The 19,098-nt window shown below is 37.5% G+C and overlaps 1 protein-coding gene across 1 annotated transcript; it reads left to right on the forward strand.

Moving 5' to 3' along the window:
• Positions 1 to 4,530: 4,530 nt before the first annotated feature.
• Positions 4,531 to 11,897, forward strand: LOC127414647 (renin-like). Its single transcript, XM_051652840.1, has 9 exons — positions 4,531 to 4,723; positions 5,400 to 5,550; positions 5,708 to 5,831; positions 5,977 to 6,095; positions 6,979 to 7,175; positions 8,423 to 8,545; positions 9,326 to 9,470; positions 10,133 to 10,231; positions 11,068 to 11,897. Exons 1-9 carry the CDS (start codon positions 4,656 to 4,658, stop codon positions 11,227 to 11,229), a joined length of 1,188 nt encoding a protein of 395 aa, XP_051508800.1. The 5' UTR covers positions 4,531 to 4,655; the 3' UTR covers positions 11,230 to 11,897.
• Positions 11,898 to 19,098: the final 7,201 nt, after the last annotated feature.

The raw sequence follows: 19,098 nt of genomic DNA on the forward strand, positions 1-19,098 counted from the left end.
TCTCTGGCAGCTACTGTTAATTTGATTATGTGGATATGTAATACCTCTTGTTCTTGTGGCACTGAATCAATAAAGCATTATAAAATAAATAAATAAAAAAAAAGATATTTAAAGACGTGTTTGTGCACAGGATTCCGTATCATATATATTTAGTTTTACTTTAAATAACTCAATCCCTATTACAAACACAGTATACAATGTAGTCACTTTAGGTTATTTGGCAACATGAGACAAAGATGTGCGCAGTTAATTTAATTTAATGTGAAATTTTACAAGTTTTGTCTTTAAAATATTACCATATGCCCAACTACCACTTCTGGGTAATCACAAAAAATACCCCCTTTGCCAATGAACATGCCATTTCACATGACCTTATTGCAAAAATGACATGCTTGATGTTCCCATATTACAGTGTGGTAACAGAACCACACACAACGTTAAACAAATTCAATAGTATGAGGAAAACCTTTATGCCATTTATGGGCTAACAAATGCCATTCATGGGACGTCCAATTACCAGAACAAAATATGATGTGTTAAAAACTATGTGGGAAGTTATGTGAGGTAAAAATATTATGGTAATATAAACTGATAATATCAGTTGAATTTTACTTCAGTGTTTTGACTCAGTATTTACAAAAATGCCAAAATTCCTTCCCATTTTTAGGCTACTTTAACACAAAATAAGGCATACAATGGTCTGAAAAGTAAACTTTCTTGTTTTTAAAAAAAAAAAAAAAATAATAATAAAAAAAGAGAGAGAGAGAGAGAGAGAGAGAGAGAGAGAGAGAGAGAGAGAGAGAGAGAGAGAGAGAGAGAGAGAGAGAATATGTCCAGCATTAACAAAATCTGGGGGCAAATTGTTTTAATTCGTTAGGAAGCCTGCTCTCTGTGTGTCAATTTTACCGAACACAAATATGACACCAAGTGGTTGAGTAGGGTAAGTGCAACCAGATATTCACTGCATGGCCAACAGGAGCAGCTGTCAGAATGGCATCAACAAGTGCCAACTAGGGTGGCACCATCATATTAGCTGACAAGTAAGTTACCTTTCAGAATGGTGCCTGCATATCATGCATCTATATCTGGATGGCAGTTGCCTATAAGTTCACTTAGTTTATTTTTATTAGCTCCAGTAGAAAAATGTAGATGTCATTTTAGTAGTAGGTAACAGCTTTATGGCAGCTTATGGCAAGTTTTTTCTCTGAGGCCAAATAATGTAGCCTGTAAGTATCTGCCAGAGGCATCTAAAGTTACTTATGTTCAAACAGCTATGGGCAATTCTGGTGCATCTGCTGTGCCAGCTGGCAGCTGCTTTAAGTTTTTAGCCAAATTAAGTTTGGCATTTGTCTGATTAGTCATTCAGAGACTTCTGTTTGAGGTGTTCCTCCTCTAACCGTTTCATACTGATTGTCATCATATAGTGAGGTATAGCAGTACAGATATAGTTGTTCTTGCTTTATGTGGAGACTGAACCTGGTAATGCTTCAAAAAGCAACACCAATTAAGGGATGACTAACAAACATTATCTCAGAAGCTGCTTCATTTCACAGGAGTAATTTTAAATATCTTACAAATTAGAGCCTAGGGAAGATAAATAACAAAATAGGGAATGATGTAAAAGATGACATCTACAATGATGAATGAGGCTCCCCAAACCCAAGGGAGGCAGGAAAGGAATAGAAGAGGGAATGTCAGGGAAAGAGACTGGGCATTGCCCGTTACTGTGGGAAACCCAGTTCTAGGCATCCACTTTGCCCTCAGGATTAAAGGTCAAAGGTCATCAAGAGTTGCATGCCAGTAGCTGCGTGAACAAACAAACCAAGGACGTCAGTAGCATGGCAAAGAGGTGGTCGATGATGTAAATGTAAGACCACACATACAAAAACAATGTTGAATGTTAAGGTATAATTCAATCAGTCATTCAATTACAGGATTATTAATTTTTTCCCATGTAAAAACTTGTGGCTTCCAAGTCTTTCACAGTATGCTCAACTTATGATTTTTTAATCAAAAGTTTAATCTTTCCAAGAAAAAATCAAGCTCAAAGCAATGTTATGTTCACTCAAACACAAGTCTTTCTAAAGCTATTTTACAGAAGGTTTACAGTTTTAGATTACTGAAACTGAATTAATGTGCTCTATCAATAACCCAGTTCTTTACCATTATGAAATCTTGAAACAAGCTTATTACTTTTGCTAGTTCAAGATGTCAGGGCTTTACTAAAGTAAAGTGGAACTAAAGTGTACACTTTTGTCTGGGGCATAACTCCTTAAAAGAACAGACTGGCATGCTAGTCCAGGCAGGTTTATGATGGTTAGTGCTGTTGTGGTGCTGGTCCAGGCAGGTTTATGTTGGTTGGTGCAGGCATAGTGCTGCATAAGGCTAGTTTATATTGGTTAGTGCTGGTGTGGTGCTGGCCCGAACTGGTTTTTGTTGGTTAGTTCTGGCATAGTGCTTGTCAAAGCTAGTTTATATGGTTAGTGATGGTGTTGTGCTGGTCAAGGCTAGTTTATATTGGTTAGTTTTGGTGTGGTGCTGGCATTAACTGATTTGTGTTGGATAGTTCTGATGTAGTGCTGGTCCAGGCTAGTTTATGTTGGTTAGTTCTGACATAGTGCTTGTCAAGGCTAGTTTATGTTGGTTAGTGCTGGTTTGGTGCTGGCCTGAACTGGTTTGTGTTGGATAGTTTTGGTGCAGTGCTGGTTCAGGCTAGTATATGTTGGTTAGTGCTGGTGTGGTGCTGGTCCAGGCTAGTTTATAAAGGTTAGTACTGGTGTGGTGCTGGCCCAAACTGATTTGTGTTGGTTAGTTTTGGTGCAGTGCTGGTCCAGGCTAGTTTATGTAGGTTAATGCTGGTATGGTGCTAGTCTGAACTGGTTTGTGTTGGTTAGTTCTGATGTTGTGCTGGTCCAGGCTAGTTTATGTTGGTTAGTGCTGGCATAGTGCTGGTCTAGGCTAGTTTATGTTGGTTAGTGTTGGTGTGTTGCTGGCCCAAACAGGTTTGTGTTGGTTAGTTTTGGTGCAGTGGTGGTCCAGGCTAGTTTAAGTTGAATAGTGCTGGAATAGTGCTGGTGAAGGCTTGTTTATATTGGTTAGTGCTGGTTTGGTGCTGCTCAAGGCTAGTTTATATTGGTTAGCGCTGGTGTGTTGCTGATCAAGGCTAGTTTATACTGGTTAGTGCAGGTGTGGTGCTGGCCTGAACTGGTTTGTGTTGGTTAGTTTTGGTGCAATTCTAGTGCAGGCTAGTTTATGTTGGTAAGTGCTGGTGTGGTGCTGGTCCAGGCTAGTTTATGTTGGTTAATGCTGGTGTAGTGCTGGCCAAACTGGTTTGTGTTGGTTAGTTTTGGTGTTGTGCTGGTCCATGCTATTTTATGTTGGTCAGTTCTGGCATAGTGCTCGTCAAGGCTAGTTTGTGTTGGTAAGTTCTGTTGTGGTGCTGGTCTATGCTGGTTTATGCTGGTTAGAGCTAGTCTGGTGATGGTCCATGCTGGTTTATGTTGGTTAGAGCTGGCCGATTCTGTTTGTGTTGGTCCAGTTGGTCCAGTTGGTGGACCAACATAGCAGATGTTTTTTCACCAGCAAAACCCTGCTGGCTTAACTGATCTGTTAAAGTGGTCTTGCTTGTTGAGCTACTGGAGCAGCAGGATCCAGCAGTTGTACCTGACCCAGCACTAATTGTGCATCAACCCACCACAAGGCAAAGAAGCTTGCTTGAAGAGCTCAAGGCCATAGTGTTTTATTGCCTTATTCTTAGCAATACATTATTATTATAATTATAATGATTGCACTGTATATTAAAGGCTCTTGGCATGTGTGTTTTTTATTTGGTGACATTAGAGACAGGTGCTAAGCTGCAATCAGAAGTTTAAACATGAGACCATGTACCAAAACAAATGGTCATGCTCGTATATACTTTTATCAGAGAGAGTGGACTTATCTGAACTCATTATCATGGCCTGTCATTGAGACTGCTTGTGAGTTCTAGAAAGACTCTTAAAATACTTTACATTAAATAAATGTTTCAATACAAAACTCAATACAGATAAACTCATTCCTTTCTCAGATCTTTTGTAAACTTTATTCTGCCAAATCACTAACAATGACCTATTTCTTAATTTTCTGGTCATCCCCTTTAATGAATGTTGTGCTGGATTAATAGTGAAATTGATGAAATTAGGCTTTCTTAGAGCCAAACATTAGTCAACCAAACTGAAACACTCAGCACAGCTAGTAAGCTCTAAAATGTGTTGTTTTAAATTGATCATATTAAATATTTAATGTGTTTTATTCTTTAACGATTCATGTAGTTCATCATGCTCATTAATTTTCCACGCTCTCGCATCCTTCAGGCCCATAGAGGGATGCTTTATTAAATGAAATGGTCTTAAATCACTGTGTGTTATGTGTTCCCCTGGGCCAAAAGGTCACACTGTTCAGAGAGCACTTTACCAGGATGGGGGGATGAAGATAGAGAGTCCTGAGGATTTGTGTCAGGGTCAAAGCAGAGCGTAGGAGAAATAGTATAAAAACACAAGAAGGAGAAAAGTCACTCAAATAAAGGACAGTAAAGAGGAGCGAGGTTTGTGAAGGAGCAAGGGACATAAGACGTCAATCACATTGGGTTGTTAAAGTATTTAGAAACCTCTTTTAAAATGAAAGATCACTGTTTGATTCTTCTAGTCCTGTCATTCTCAGCGATCAGCGTACAGGCCTTATGGAGGTAAGTGAACACTTTCTTGTTCTGTAGAAAAATGCTTCCTGTCTGTTTGCAGTTGGATCACAATATTGGGCATGAACATAAATCTACAGAATATATTTCTACATTGAGTTTTAATGTTCTTGCTGATGATTATAGGTTCTTTACCTTTGCATTGGACATTCAGTCATTATAAACATGGCATATGTTCTGCTGTATCAAACATCTTGAGTAAAGTATAAAAAGAAAGTCGTTACTGTAGTCTTTAATCTTTATGGACTCCAATATAATTATCTGGCCTCTAGTTCTATGGAATCTCTTGTTTCTTTTTGATGTGCAATACATAGAAAATTAACTCCTATAACCTCTCCGTAAACCAGCATGTTTGTTTACTCCATCATGCAGTGTCATTTTATTACAATAAGACAAAAGTAATAAACCAACTTGTCAGAGTTTGGTTTGTGTGTATGATCTAGCACAATTTTGCAAGAGAAGGATTTCTTTCTTTGTCTTTCTTTACTTAACTAACAGATAGACCAAAACCCCACTTCTGTTGTCTTGTCTTTACTTTGTATTTTCACTTTTATTAAAATGTTGTATATGCATGAGGTACAATGCACCGCTAGACTTCCTGATGTTGCTGTTTGTTTAGCTTATATACTGAAAATCTAAAATTAACCACTTTTCTTTCCACTATCAGGTTAAAACTGAAGAAAATGCCCTCCATACGAGAAACCCTCAAGGAAATAGGTGTCACTCCAGCTCAAGTGCTGTCTGAGATTATGCCAAAATTTAATGAACCCTCACCCACCAATGGCACAGCACCGACAGCTCTAATTAACTACTTGGATGTATGACCCAACACTCAGTTGACACCTTTGCAATTATATTTAGTAATACTAAACAGGATTAATCATTTTCCTGTGAAAAGAAAAGATGCACAATTTGAGTTCCTCTAAACCCTTTATCATTTTGCTATCTGTTATCCATCTCTTGTTTATTTTTCAGACTCAATACTTTGGTGAGATCAGTATTGGTTCACCAGCTCAGATGTTCAACGTAGTGTTTGACACTGGTTCTGCGAACCTTTGGGTTCCCTCACATAGCTGTTCTCCTCTATACACAGCCTGTTGTGAGTGATTTAGCACTAACAGTCATACCATAAAATTCATATCACAATGTTCGACTAAAATCATTGAACTCTATTCACCTTTTTAATTTTCAATGAAATGGAAAACCTGCATTTTCTTTCTCTTACCTCTCCATTACTCTTTTAGTCACACACAACAGGTATGATGCTTCCAAATCCCTAACTCACATTTTCAATGGCACGGGATTCTCCATCCAGTACGCTTCTGGAAACGTCCGGGGATTTCTGAGCGAGGATGTGGTTGTTGTGAGTAAATTAGGCGGGGAGTTATGAATGAATTGTTTTCATGATAAAATTTGTATTGGAATTTTTGGTAACTCTTCACAATAAGGTTCCACTCATTAACATTAGGTATCATGAACTAACAATGAACAATATATTTTTACATCATTTATTAATCTTTGTTAATGTTAAATAAAAATACAATTGTTCATTGTTAGTCCATGTTAGTTCATAGTGCATTAACTAATGTTCGCATATACAACTTTTGATTTTAAACATGTTGAAATTAACATTAACCAAGATTAATAAATGCTGTAAAAGTATTGTTCATTGTTAGTTCATGTTAACTAATGTTGTTAACTAATGAAAACTTATTGCAAAGTGTCAACTAATTTTTTTTCTGGAAATGTTAAAAAGTTATGAAAAATATATTTTTTATTGTCTGATGTTCATAAGATAAGGCAAAAATAATAATTAAAAAAAATAAAAAAAAATCATTGTGTTGCAAAATATATGTACATATTTTTAGCCATCTAAGACTAGGTTACCATGGAAAGTCTAATAAATCTACCTGCAAAAGATCAATAGATAACTCAGTCCAGATTCTTTTGCACAAAATTTTACATGCCATGGATCAGTATCCCAAAATACTGATCCATTTTGTAATATATCTATCTCAATATGATACCAAAATCATTAGCATATGATGAAAACCCCCTGCAGAAAAATAATGATATTCAATAGTGGAGTGAACTCTTTGACAGGGCCGTAGTAAGGTATTCTGGGCCCCCTGACTGTATAATGCTCCCTGACTGTGTATTGTATATTGGGCCCCTAGAATCATTACCACCTTTCATGCCACTAGCTACGGCCCTGCTCTTTGATCCCTGACCTGTGTTTTCTTTAGGTCGGTGGTATTCCCGTTGTGCAGGTTTTCGCAGAGGCGACGGCTCTTCCTGCGATTCCATTCATCTTTGCCAAGTTTGACGGAGTGTTAGGGATGGGTTATCCAAGTGCAGCCATTGATGGAATTACACCTGTTTTTGATCGCATCATGTCACAACATATCCTAAATGAGGATGTTTTCTCTGTGTACTACAGTAGGTGAGCATTTCTTTACACATAGCAAATAAATACTCAAAAAAGCATTTTTTTTTTTTTTACATGCTGAAACTTAAAGGCGCTGTAAGCGATTTTAGCGTTCTGAAGCTTTCATGTGACTGAGCTGTTGAATTAGCCACGCACCCTTATTCCAAAACTCCGCCCTCCAAAGATAATTTTGAGACCAAAACTGAGCAAAAGAGCAGCATTGTTTGTTCCTGTGGCTTTCTAGTTCAACAGTAGCACAATAGCACCTTTAACTGACAAACATTATGAATCATAGCCTCAATTAACTGCTTTAAATACACTATGAAAATGAGTAGAATGATTGACAGGTGAAAAACTTCAATGTCAGTGGTCCCGGACACATTTTTGTTTGCTGTTTACAAAGTGTGCAGCTGTCACAGAGACCAGTGAGATATCTCAGGACACTTGTTTCATTAATAACTTTAAGGGAGTAGAAACATACGATTGACTGACTTATAGCTGATTTTGCTTATTTAGTCAGACTGGGAGAAAGCATTTTAAAGGGATAGTTCACCCAAAAATGAAAATTCTCTCATCATTTTCTCATCCATCCTCATGTCATCCCAGATATGTATGACTTACTTTCTTCTGCAGAACACAAACAAAGATTTATAGAAGAATATCTCAGCTCTGTAGTCAGCATAAAAGTAATCCATCAGACCAGTTAATTAATGTCTTCTGAAGCAGTTATTTGGTTTTGGGTGAGAACAGATCAAAATGTAACTCCTTTTTCACTATACATCTTGACAGCAGTCTCATTTGCGTAATCGAGTGTAATCGAGCTTGAAATCATGATTGTGCCTAGAGATTGCAATGGCAATATGTACAGTGAAAAAGTTATATTTTGGTCTGTTCTCACCCAAAATCAACTGGATTGCTTCAGAAGACATTGATTAAACCACTGGAGTCGTATGGATTACTTTTATGCTGCCTTTATCTCCTTTTTGGACCTTCACATTTCTGGCTACAATTCACTTGTATTTTATGGACCTACAGAGCAGAAATATTTTTCTAAAAATCTTCATTTGTGTTCAGCAGAAGAAAGAAAGTCATACACATCTTATATGGCATGAGGGTGAGTGAATGATGAAAGAATTTTCATTGTCTATCCCAAATTACACAGTTATTATTAAACAAATTTGAAATTAAGATTTTGATATGCAGAAAGTATAATTTCAGCATGTTAAATTACATGAATATTGGGTTACATCCTTGTCTACAAGGGACCCAACACACATACCTGGGGGAGAGCTTGTACTGGGGGGCACAGACCCGAAGTACCACACTGGCTCTTTCCACTATGTCAGTACCAAAGAGGAAGGCAAATGGGAGGTCACCATGAAAGGGTAAGACTTTATCATCATCATCATCGGTTATTCTGCATTCTACATCTGCTTTACATCACAGTTTTCATAAATACTCCTTGTTGTTGTAGAAATCCTATATCAGTTTATACATGCTTTCCGGTAGCCATCCGTTTTTAATTTTGAACAGAACCTCAAACCACTTCCAGAGATTTGGAAGAAGTAACTAATCCATGCTTTCCGTCCTTTAACTCTTTAAAGTTGACATGAAATCAAAATCAACTCTATATTTTCTTAATAAAAATTCCTAGTTTTACTGTGCATGATTCATCAGCTCATATTATTCCAAAGAAAATGTTTTGTCTTCGTAAGCTTTAATGTGAGCCAATAGCCAAATAGCAATTTAGGCATAGTTTTAGGCTACTGTAGTAGCTATTGCAGCTTTTCTAAAGTTATGCCGTTAATGTAATAAAGATTACACCAGTAATAGCAAATAACAATATTTTTGAAAAAGAAGCATTACTATTGTGATACATCGAGATGCCTCCACTTCCTGTCAAAAATCCTCCTCAAAAGTGGATTCAGACTGTGTATAGAACACCCATTTTTCACAAGCCAAACAACTCCTGATTGATAAAATCAAGTCCCATCCTATATTTCTCTCATTGGATATTCAGTTTCACTGTAATATGTTATATTAAAGAAGTAAAATGGTTGCAAATGCCATTTCATTGACTTTAAACCCTCTGAGGTTATCTAAAGTGATATTGTGAAGCATAATACTGTTTGAATGACCAAAACACGACTTTTTTTTCTCTGCAGAGTTTCGGTGGGGGCAGACATGCTGTTTTGCATGGACGGCTGTACGGCTGTGATTGATACTGGCTCCTCCTACATCACAGGACCTGCCTCCTCTGTTTCTATTCTGATGAAAACAATTGGGGCAGTTGAGCTGGCTGAGGGAGGGGTAAATTCTGTCTTTATTTAACAGGATTTATGTAATCTGTCAATAGTATGTACAGTGGGCTGAGAGATCAAGCCTCAGCATGAGGGAATTCTTTTTTCGTAACCAAAAAATATAAATCTACGAATTACCAATTAAGTTTACCAATCCATGAAGAAGCCAGAATTTAAGCCTTCATAACAATATTATGACATTGACTGTAAATCACTTCAGTAGTGGCAAGGCTTCAAACTAGTTATATAAAACCATAAATTTGGTATGTATAATGTGTTCCAGTTTTGCAAAAAAACAAAAAACAAAAGCCAGCACATAGCGGGTGTCTGGAATTTTGCCAGGTAGCACATGTTTCTGGAAGAGCATCCTTTAATAGTCCTGAAACAGCATTCCTATGAACCAATTCGATTTTAAGGTAAGGCTTATGGCTAGGGAACAGCTGCTTTGTTCTATCATGTTAAGCTATAATTCATAAATAATATGTGAGGAGCAAATTACAGGATTGAAAGCTGATGTTTATTTTGTTATCGCCAGTGTATTTGATGATATTTTATGTGTAAAAACCTGTGAAGTTTAGTGTCAGTTCAGTTTAGCACAACAATGCAGTACATGCAGAGAGTGTTGGGGTTTTAAAGTCCATACTAACCTTCTCTTTCTCTCTTTGTTTTCAGTACACTGTGAACTGTGATCTGGTGAAGTCTTTGCCCATTGTGGCCTTTCATCTTGGTGGTCAGGAATATCCTCTCACAGAAGAGGACTATATTCTCAAGGTAAGGACCAGTGTGTCTTTTTTTAGATGTGATGGATTGTGTGTTAACAGTGGTTTAACTGGTTTTGCTTCAGGACCCAAATTTTACTTTGGACATCAAGTAAAATTCCAACACAGTACCAAACCTGAAACCTGTAACTGATGTTGTGTGGGTCTTTTTTCTTTTACTTTGAGTAGTTTTGTTCATGACTTCTGAGAATGAGAGCATGTCATGCAACCTGTACATGTTGGCATCTGTCTGATTTGGGTAGCTTCTGCCAAGTGACTAATACATTTGTGCCAAAATAATTGAGAGTTTGACTGGAGGCACAGCCTTTGGCCTGAACAACAAAAGATATGAGAAGCATTTACTTTGCCTTGTTAAAAGTTGATAAGTCTATTTGTTTTGCTATCCTACATGCAGAATTATATGGAAGGTTGCATTTTATTATTTGCATTTAACATTGTCTGTGACCCTAACAAAACCAACCAGTTTTACCATATTTATAAACACAGCATTAACCAAGTGATCTGAATGTGTGATCAAGGGTAGAACCTGCACAGTATTATCACCTTTTTTAATTGATAATACTGTGGCAGACAACAGTTTTATACTCATTATTTAGATAAGCGCTGAAGTCTGGGATGCATTACTAAATTGTTCACATATTTCTAGGTTACTTTTCATGTAAAATCCAAAGGAAAAGTGAATCATAATGTATTTATGTTCTTTTTTATATGGCTTCAAAGAGTAGCATCTGTTATAGGATATACAGCTATAAGAAATTGCATTAACTAAACAAAAACCTCCATTTCTCTTTTCTTTCTTTTCTTTTTCTTCTGTTCTTCTGCCCACAGCAGTCAGAGTTTGGGGAGGACATCTGTACTGTGACCTTCAAAGCGTTGGATGTGCCTCCCCCTACTGGTCCCGTGTGGATACTGGGGGCAAACTTCATTGCTCGATATTATACCGAGTTTGATCGAAGAAACAATCGTATTGGCTTCGCTCGAGCAGTCTGACAACCACTGGGATCACTTTGACTTTAGCCTAACATCATATTGCACATATCACATATAAACTACAAGTAGATGGCCACTTGATCTGTCACATAAGTTTTAATTGCTGTCCTCTTAAGAGCTTATTTTTAGTTCCATTTATTTTTCTGTGATCCAAGTTTGGATTAGTATAGTGGGGCTGGTTAAAGAACAGCAAATTATTTATCATCTGTCAGGAGTGATTTTTTTACAACAGAGGGATATGTGGGTTTATTATATTTTTTGCTAACTAGCTCAGAGAGGGAAAATAGTGTTGAATTCCCTTGCAAAATTAAACACACTTTGTGTGTTTCTGTGTTAGGTTTTGCAACTCATTTATATTATTTGCATTATTCTGTCCTGTCTCTGATTTTAAGTAAACTGATTTATGTACTGTGACTTTGGCCTCAAAAAAAATAAATTAAAATAAAATAAAATAAAAAATAATATAATAAAAAAAAAAATAATGATTACTACATGGAAAATAAACACATTTGCCCAAGAAATCCACTTGCATTTTGCACCACTTTATTCACCATAGTAATCTACTAATAGTTAACACTTTACCGTAAGGTTCTATTCATTAACATTAGTAAAAAGAACAGTTCACCCAGAAATAAAAATTCTCTCATTATTTACTCACCCTCACACCATCCCAGATGTGTATGACTTTTCTTTCTTCTGCTGAACACAAACAAAGATGTTTAGAAGAATATCTCAGCTTTGTAAGTCCATTCAATGCAAATTAATGGTAGCGAGAAATCTGAAGGTCCAAAAATGCATATAAAGTCAGCTTAAATGCAATCCATTTGACTTCAGTGGTTAAATCAATGTCTTCAGAAGCGATATGATAGGTATGGGTGAAAACAGATAAATATTTAAGTCCTTTTTTTCCCTATAAATTCTCCTTCCTGCTCAGTAGGTGGTGATATGGATGAAGAATGTGAATTACCAAAAACAAAAGAAGAAGAATGAGGAAGTGAAAGTGGAGATTTAGAATAAAAAGGATGGTTACACTTTAGTTTGCAGTGTCCTTGTTACAGTGTAATTACACAAGTAATTACTGATTATTACTAATTAACAACATGTACTTACTATAGGTTTAGGGTAAGGGTTTGGTTTAGGATTAGTTGCTTGTAATTATGCATAACTGACTGTAATTACTATAGTCAATACATGTCATATGTGTAACAAGGACACTGTAAAATAAAGTGTTACCAAAAGGACTTAAATATTGATCTGTTTCTCATCCACACTTATCATATCACTTCTGAAGACATGGATTAAACCACTGGAGTTGTATGGATTACTTTTAGCTGCCTTTATGTGCTTTTTGGAGCTTCAAAGTTCTGGCCACCATTCACTTGCATTGACTGGACCTACAGAGCTGAGATATTCTTCTAAAAATCTTTGTTTGTGTTCAGCAGAAGAAAGTCACACACATCTGGGATGGCATGAGGGTGAGTAAATGATGAGAGAATTTTTCATTCATTTTTGGGTGAACTATCCCTTTAAGGCTTTAGATACCATGACAATAATAATAATAAAACATTTGTTTTCAACATTTATTATCTTGGTTAATGTTGATTTATAAATACACTGTTGTTCATTGTTACAGTAGTTCATTAACTAATGTTAACTTATACAACTTTTAATGTCAAAAAATGTATTAGTATATGTAGAAATGAACACTAACAAAGATTAATAAATGCTTTAAAAGCATTTATCATTTTTAGTTTATTTGAACTATTGTGTTGACTAATGTTAACAGATACAATCTTATTGTAAAGTGTTCCCAGTAATACTTAGTTTAGTTGTTTATTATGAATAGCTATAAACTGGTTTCACATGTAACTATTTTTAGCAGTGCCCTACAATTGCGTGAAAACCCAGTAAACCAAATACAACTGGGCCTGTTTCATTTCCAAATGCTTCTTTCCCCCCTCAGAACATCACAATCTAGACAGCACATGAAGCAAATCAGAGGTCAGTCTGGATAGACATCAAATGATACCACTTATAATGTTTGTCCCATTTGACCACATTTGTCTCAGAGATCAGTGCCATAATGTACTAGAAAAAAAAAACTGTTATAAACAGCTGTAGAGAATCTTCATTTAGCTGGTACATCCATCACAATAAACATGCTAATCAAAGAAACTCACTGGTTCTTATTTTTGATGTTTTCATCTCTCTGTTGCAGTCTGTGTGTGTTTGCTAGTCTTGCAGCGATTCTATTGAGAAAGGTTGTGAAATGGAATGCAAGATGCACTCCCCTGCTGCTACAGTCACGCTGAAGTTGCCTTCCACAGCAGGAGTTGCTGATTTTATCATGCTATTTTGTCTCTCTCTCTCCCTCCATTCCTGCCACATTTTCTTTTGTCAGTTTGTAGTGTTTATAATTTGTACTGTTAATTTTGAAAAAGGTTATTTCAGCTATAGGTAATGTATAAACACAATGGTAATTTAATTTAACATGCCCTACTGCTTTTTACTAGAGCATGTTGAAGTACAATGCACCTCGTCGAATCTGGTCAGGCTGTAAAGTTTGTGAAGTTTAACTTTACAGCCTGACAATGCCATGGTCATAACCACTATAATGTCAGTGTAGCCCTTTTAATTTTTGAAAAGTGTGTAAATTAGGTGAAAACCTGGAAAAAGTATGCAATTTTTGCACTAATAGCATCACCAAACGAAATTAAATAATTGTTTTCATACAGATTTCCTGAACAGTCATCTTGTCTTCCATTGGTTCCATTGTTCTAGAAGTTCAAATAAAAAGAGCAAAGTTTTGATAGCACCACAGATACACAGTGTTTGCAGATTTCCAGCCCGACATAGCAGGTCATATTTTTTTGCAAATCCATATGGTACCACTAGAGGTGCAGAAATTACACACTTAACCTTTCAAATCTTTAGTAGATGGATGTGACATGGATATTTTTACTCATACACAAATAGGTGCATATGCCACCATTTGATTGACATGGGATTGCCATCTCACTTTAAAATAGGATACATGTTAAAATCTAAATTGGGACAGATACAAAGTATGAATGTAATTTCAGTGTATGGCCTGTGTTATTTGCAATAAGAAGCAATGAAAAGAACCAATGGCATAGTTTAGGTTTGAACAAATGCAGGTCACGGTTGGGGGAGGGGGCAAAACATAAATAAATAAAATAAAAAAAATTACACAGTGCTTAATAACAGTTTAGATTAATGCACAGATAAAAAGATAATTATTTTAATTGAATTATATTCATTGCATAGTCTTAAATATTTATATACTGTGTATCATATTAAACAATCAGAAAAAGCATCTGAAAAACATGAACCCTTTCAGAAAATAAACATTCTTACCTGCTCATCTGAAATGCTTGTCTGCTGATCATTTCTATGGATGCCTCTAACATCTTCACTGACTCGTGTGATAGATTTCAAGTTTTCTAAATTCATGCAGAAGTTTTGTGTTGGTAAGAGACCTACAGACCAAAATTGCACATGTTGTCAGCCACTGACTGTCTTGTGACACATAAAGTTTTATTCATGCAGTAAGCTTGACACTCTGAAAACCCAGTTAGGTAAACCTGCAGGCAGGAGACCTCCAAATGGGGGCGGAATTTCCAAAAGAGGGCATAGTTACTCCAAAAGGGGGTTTCGCCAACTCCAAAAAGGTTAAGGTTAGGGAAAGGGTTAGGTTAGGGCTCCCTATATCTTTAGGGGAGTGTCGCTGTACTTTTCTGCATGTCGCTGCCCCCCATATCGCTGCTTTGTGGCCCGTTCTGCACAACGTAGTGGCCCATTTCAGCTTTTTTGGCCCCGTTTCGTGGCCGGCACACTGGGAAAAGTCCTGGTTCTCATGATGGCCAGTCCGCCCCTGCCTTTAAGCAATCCCATATGTGTATGTCTTTCCTTTTTCATATTTAGGCAGCATAAAAGTCGATCAATTAATGTCTTCTGAAGCAAATCGATAAGTTTGTGTAAAACAAATAAAAATAAAAATAATTAAAACTTTATTAACTTTTAAAAAACGCTCCTGCTAGCAGTCAACACATCACAGAGCTGTCGCGTGACATAAGCGTGATGGTGCATTCATGCGAGAAATCAGAAGCACGCACTTTGTTTATAACAGAGAAACGTCACGTCACACAAGAGTTTGGTCATTTCAAACAGCAATACAGCGCTGGCCGGAAGTAACAATATAAAGTTACAAATGTTTTAATTATCGATTAAGTATGACTTCTGGTTGGAGCTGCGCCATGTAAAATCGGAGAGTTGTTGAGCTTCTCACGAGAAATACCAAAATCTCAATATATAGTGTATTAAATAGTGTTCTAAAAGCTGTCTCCATGGACTACTAAGTGCTGAACAGTCAGAATTCTGTCTGTTTGAAACAAAGTTTGGAATCGCTTTAGAAGCAAGTTGAACAAGTGTAGCTGCAAAGATGCAGAGGGTACTAATATCTACAGTGCTAATGCTAGCTCTGAATCCCAAGTGACATCAAAGAAAGACACGACCTCACCTAGTGACCAACATGTGGTGTTTCAAGCTATCAGTTCGCTAGCAAAAATTTAAGAAAAGGCTGTTGCCCAATCTACAGAGCTTCGCAGCCAGGTTGACCAGCTCCGGGCCGAATTACGGAACGCTGTGGAACATGTTAACGCTAGAAGGGAAGCAGCAGAGGAGCAGGTGACCGGGCTGGAGTCTGTGATGGGAGGTCACTCAGACTCCATTACTACCCTTGAAAAGGAAATTACAGGCCTGAAAAAAGAGCTGGCTGCATTAAAAGAACAAAGCGAGGATCTGGAGGCACGGTCACGCCACTCTAACATTTGTATCACGGGAGTGAAAGACGGGCGAGAACATGGCAAACGAGTGACGGAATTTGTGGCCAGCCTCCTGAAAGATACCCTGAACCTCGAGAAGACCCTGCTCTTGGACCAAGCCCACTGAAGAAAGCCATAGAAAGGAAGCTTGTGACAACAGCCCACGGTGAGTGGATACATATCCTCCCCGTTTTCACCCAGGCAGTAAGCAAGCAACGAGAGGCCTTTAACGAGGTGTGGGGCCTACTTCGAAATTTTGAGGGAGTCTGCTTCTGATTGAGATACCCTGCAGTGTTGAGGATTACAACAACAGATGGTCAGGAGATGAGCTCAAGGACCCATTTCAGGCTAAAGATTACATTTAGAAAAATCTGGCACGTATGGAGAAATGTCGGTCATGTTTATGTTAGCGGCCGGTGGCTACCGAGCTAATGCTTGCTATTGGGACATCATCTGGAAAGTTCAAGGATGACGGTCAGGCTGCGTTATATCGTTAACGATTTTTTGAGACTAAGCTTTAGTCAACGTATATGATAGCCTTTAGGTACAGGCCAAGTTTATGTCATGACTTTAACGTTAATGGCAGTTTTATGTTTATGTGGCCTGGGTTAAATATTATGATGAGGAGATGCTGCCACTGGTTATGTGATTAAGTTGCTTTTGGACAAACTGTTGTTCAAAGTGAGCTAAGGATTTCATTTTAAAGAGCATGGTCCATAGGAGTTGTGATGGGCAGGCAACCAGCAGCCACCCGGTCAATAAAGGAATGAATGAGGAGGCCTAGTTGTTTTGGTTACGTTCAGTACCGAATTCAAGACTGAATGTGTCACTTAGTTATTTTTATTACTGCAATTGCTCTTTTTTCTTTTTTTTTCCCTCCTTGATCTGCTATTGCCTTCCACATTTGGAGTTCAGAACAGAATGGATTATTTTTATTTTCTCATGTTAAACTACGTTAGTTATTGATTTATTGTATTATATTTCTAACTGATTTTAAGTTGTAGCCTATGTTATTATCGCAAAGTGTCTTGATTAGACTGTTCAGCAACAAGTGCAGTTGACTGAGTACGGCGGGGGAGATGGACTATACCGATACAATGCAGAGGGCATGGAGAGGCACCAATTACGTTGTTCAGCCCTTTTAATGCGACTATCATTGTTGTTATTCTTGCCAATATTATGATAGAACACATTAGAGTTGATAGTTCAATAGGATGGGGGTTGATGTAGTGCTGTAGTCCATTTCCACTATCACCCCACCATGTATAGCGTGCCAGGCTGGGCTATTTTTGTTGTGCCCATTATTAATATATGATGACTTTATGTGTGGCTATATCGAGATATACAGGTTGCCATCCGACCTGGTAGGCTAGGTGGCACGCAACATTTAAACAGTATGTGGGTGTGCACTTCAGTTTTGGGAGGGTGGGCTGGACTGCAGCTACAGAAAAATGCGGTGCCTGGCATTGGCCTGTCTCTTTCGGTCTTTGGGGTAGCTTGAAAGTTCAATAATTACAAGAGCTATATAATTCAAGGTTTTTGTTTTCATTTTAAGTGAGGACTCACATGGTAAGCTATTAAAGAGTAGAGACAATTGGAATAGAAATGCAGTCTCTCAAGTAGGAGACCAGCACCAAGTCGTGTTTGACAATGCTAGTTGTTTGTAATGCTGTTTGTGTTTATGCAAATGTTGTTCTGTGTGCTCTAGATCCCCCCCTTTTTTTTCTTTTTCTTTTTCTCATATTGTCACCCTTTCACCTCTTTTGTACTGCCACCCTTTTGCTGCCAGAAGCAGAGGTACAAGGAGTACAGGATGATCCATTTCCGCTGCCTTTTCAATACAGTGTATGACATATCAAGGGAGTCTGGTGGCGACATCATCTGAAAGGTTCTTGAGATGGCTTCAGGTTGCATAGGCAGAGCAGACATGAAATTGATGAATTGGAATGTGCTGGGGCTAAATCATCCAGTAAAATGAAACAAGGTATTCACACAGTTAAGTAAACTGAAAACTGACATAGTCTATTTACAAGTGACCTATTTGCTAAATAAGGATCATCCCAGACTCCACAGAGGAGGTTTTACACAAGTTTACCATTCTAACTTTAACAGTAAAAGTAGGGGAGTTGCCATTCTTATGCATAGGTATGTACAGTTTGTAGAGGAGGCTATTATAAAAGATAGGAATGGTAAATATATAATAATTCAGGGCAAATTATTTAACATGCCGGTGGTCTTGGTTAACCTGTGCGCCCCTAACTGGGACACAGCGCAATTTTTTAGTGATTTTTTTTTCACTTCTACCTAATCTAGACACACACAATTTAATCTTAGGAGGAGATCTAAATTGTGTTTTATACCCAACTTTGGATCGCTCCAACCTTACGGTTACTTCAATAAATAAATTGGCACAATGCATCAGCTCCTTTCTCCAGACTTATGATGTAAGCGAACCCTAGAGGTTTAAACACCCGTCATCCAAACAGTTTTCCTTCTACTCACTGGTACATCAAACATATTCCAGAATCAATTATTTATTATTGGATAATAAATTACTCCCCCAAATGACACAAATGGAGTATGACAGTATTTCGGACCATAGTCCAGTATTACTGAAACTTCGTTTCCCAGATAATATGCACCCTCCCCCCCCAGCATTTATGGCACTTCAATTCAAGGCTTCTGGCAGATGAGGATTTCGTTAAGTTCATAGACGCTCAAACTGACTTCTTCCTCAAGACAAATTAGTCCCTGGAGATAAGCTACAGCACTCTATGGGAAACTTTGAAAGCATATGTGAGGGGACAAATTATTTCATACCACGCTAATGAAAACAAAAGGAAATCAAAGAGGATTACAGAAATAATGGATAGAGCTAAAACAACTGATCAGTTACATTCAACATCATCCTCTGAAGAGCTATATAGGGAGAGAATTTCCCTACAAACTGAAATCGACTCTTTGACCAGCGAGTGCGCTGAAGATCTTCACCTGAAATCACGCCAGATTCATTCCGAACGATGTG

The sequence above is a fragment of the Myxocyprinus asiaticus genome, chromosome 24 (assembly GCF_019703515.2).
Source record: "Myxocyprinus asiaticus isolate MX2 ecotype Aquarium Trade chromosome 24, UBuf_Myxa_2, whole genome shotgun sequence".
Classification (NCBI taxonomy): domain Eukaryota; kingdom Metazoa; phylum Chordata; class Actinopteri; order Cypriniformes; family Catostomidae; genus Myxocyprinus; species Myxocyprinus asiaticus.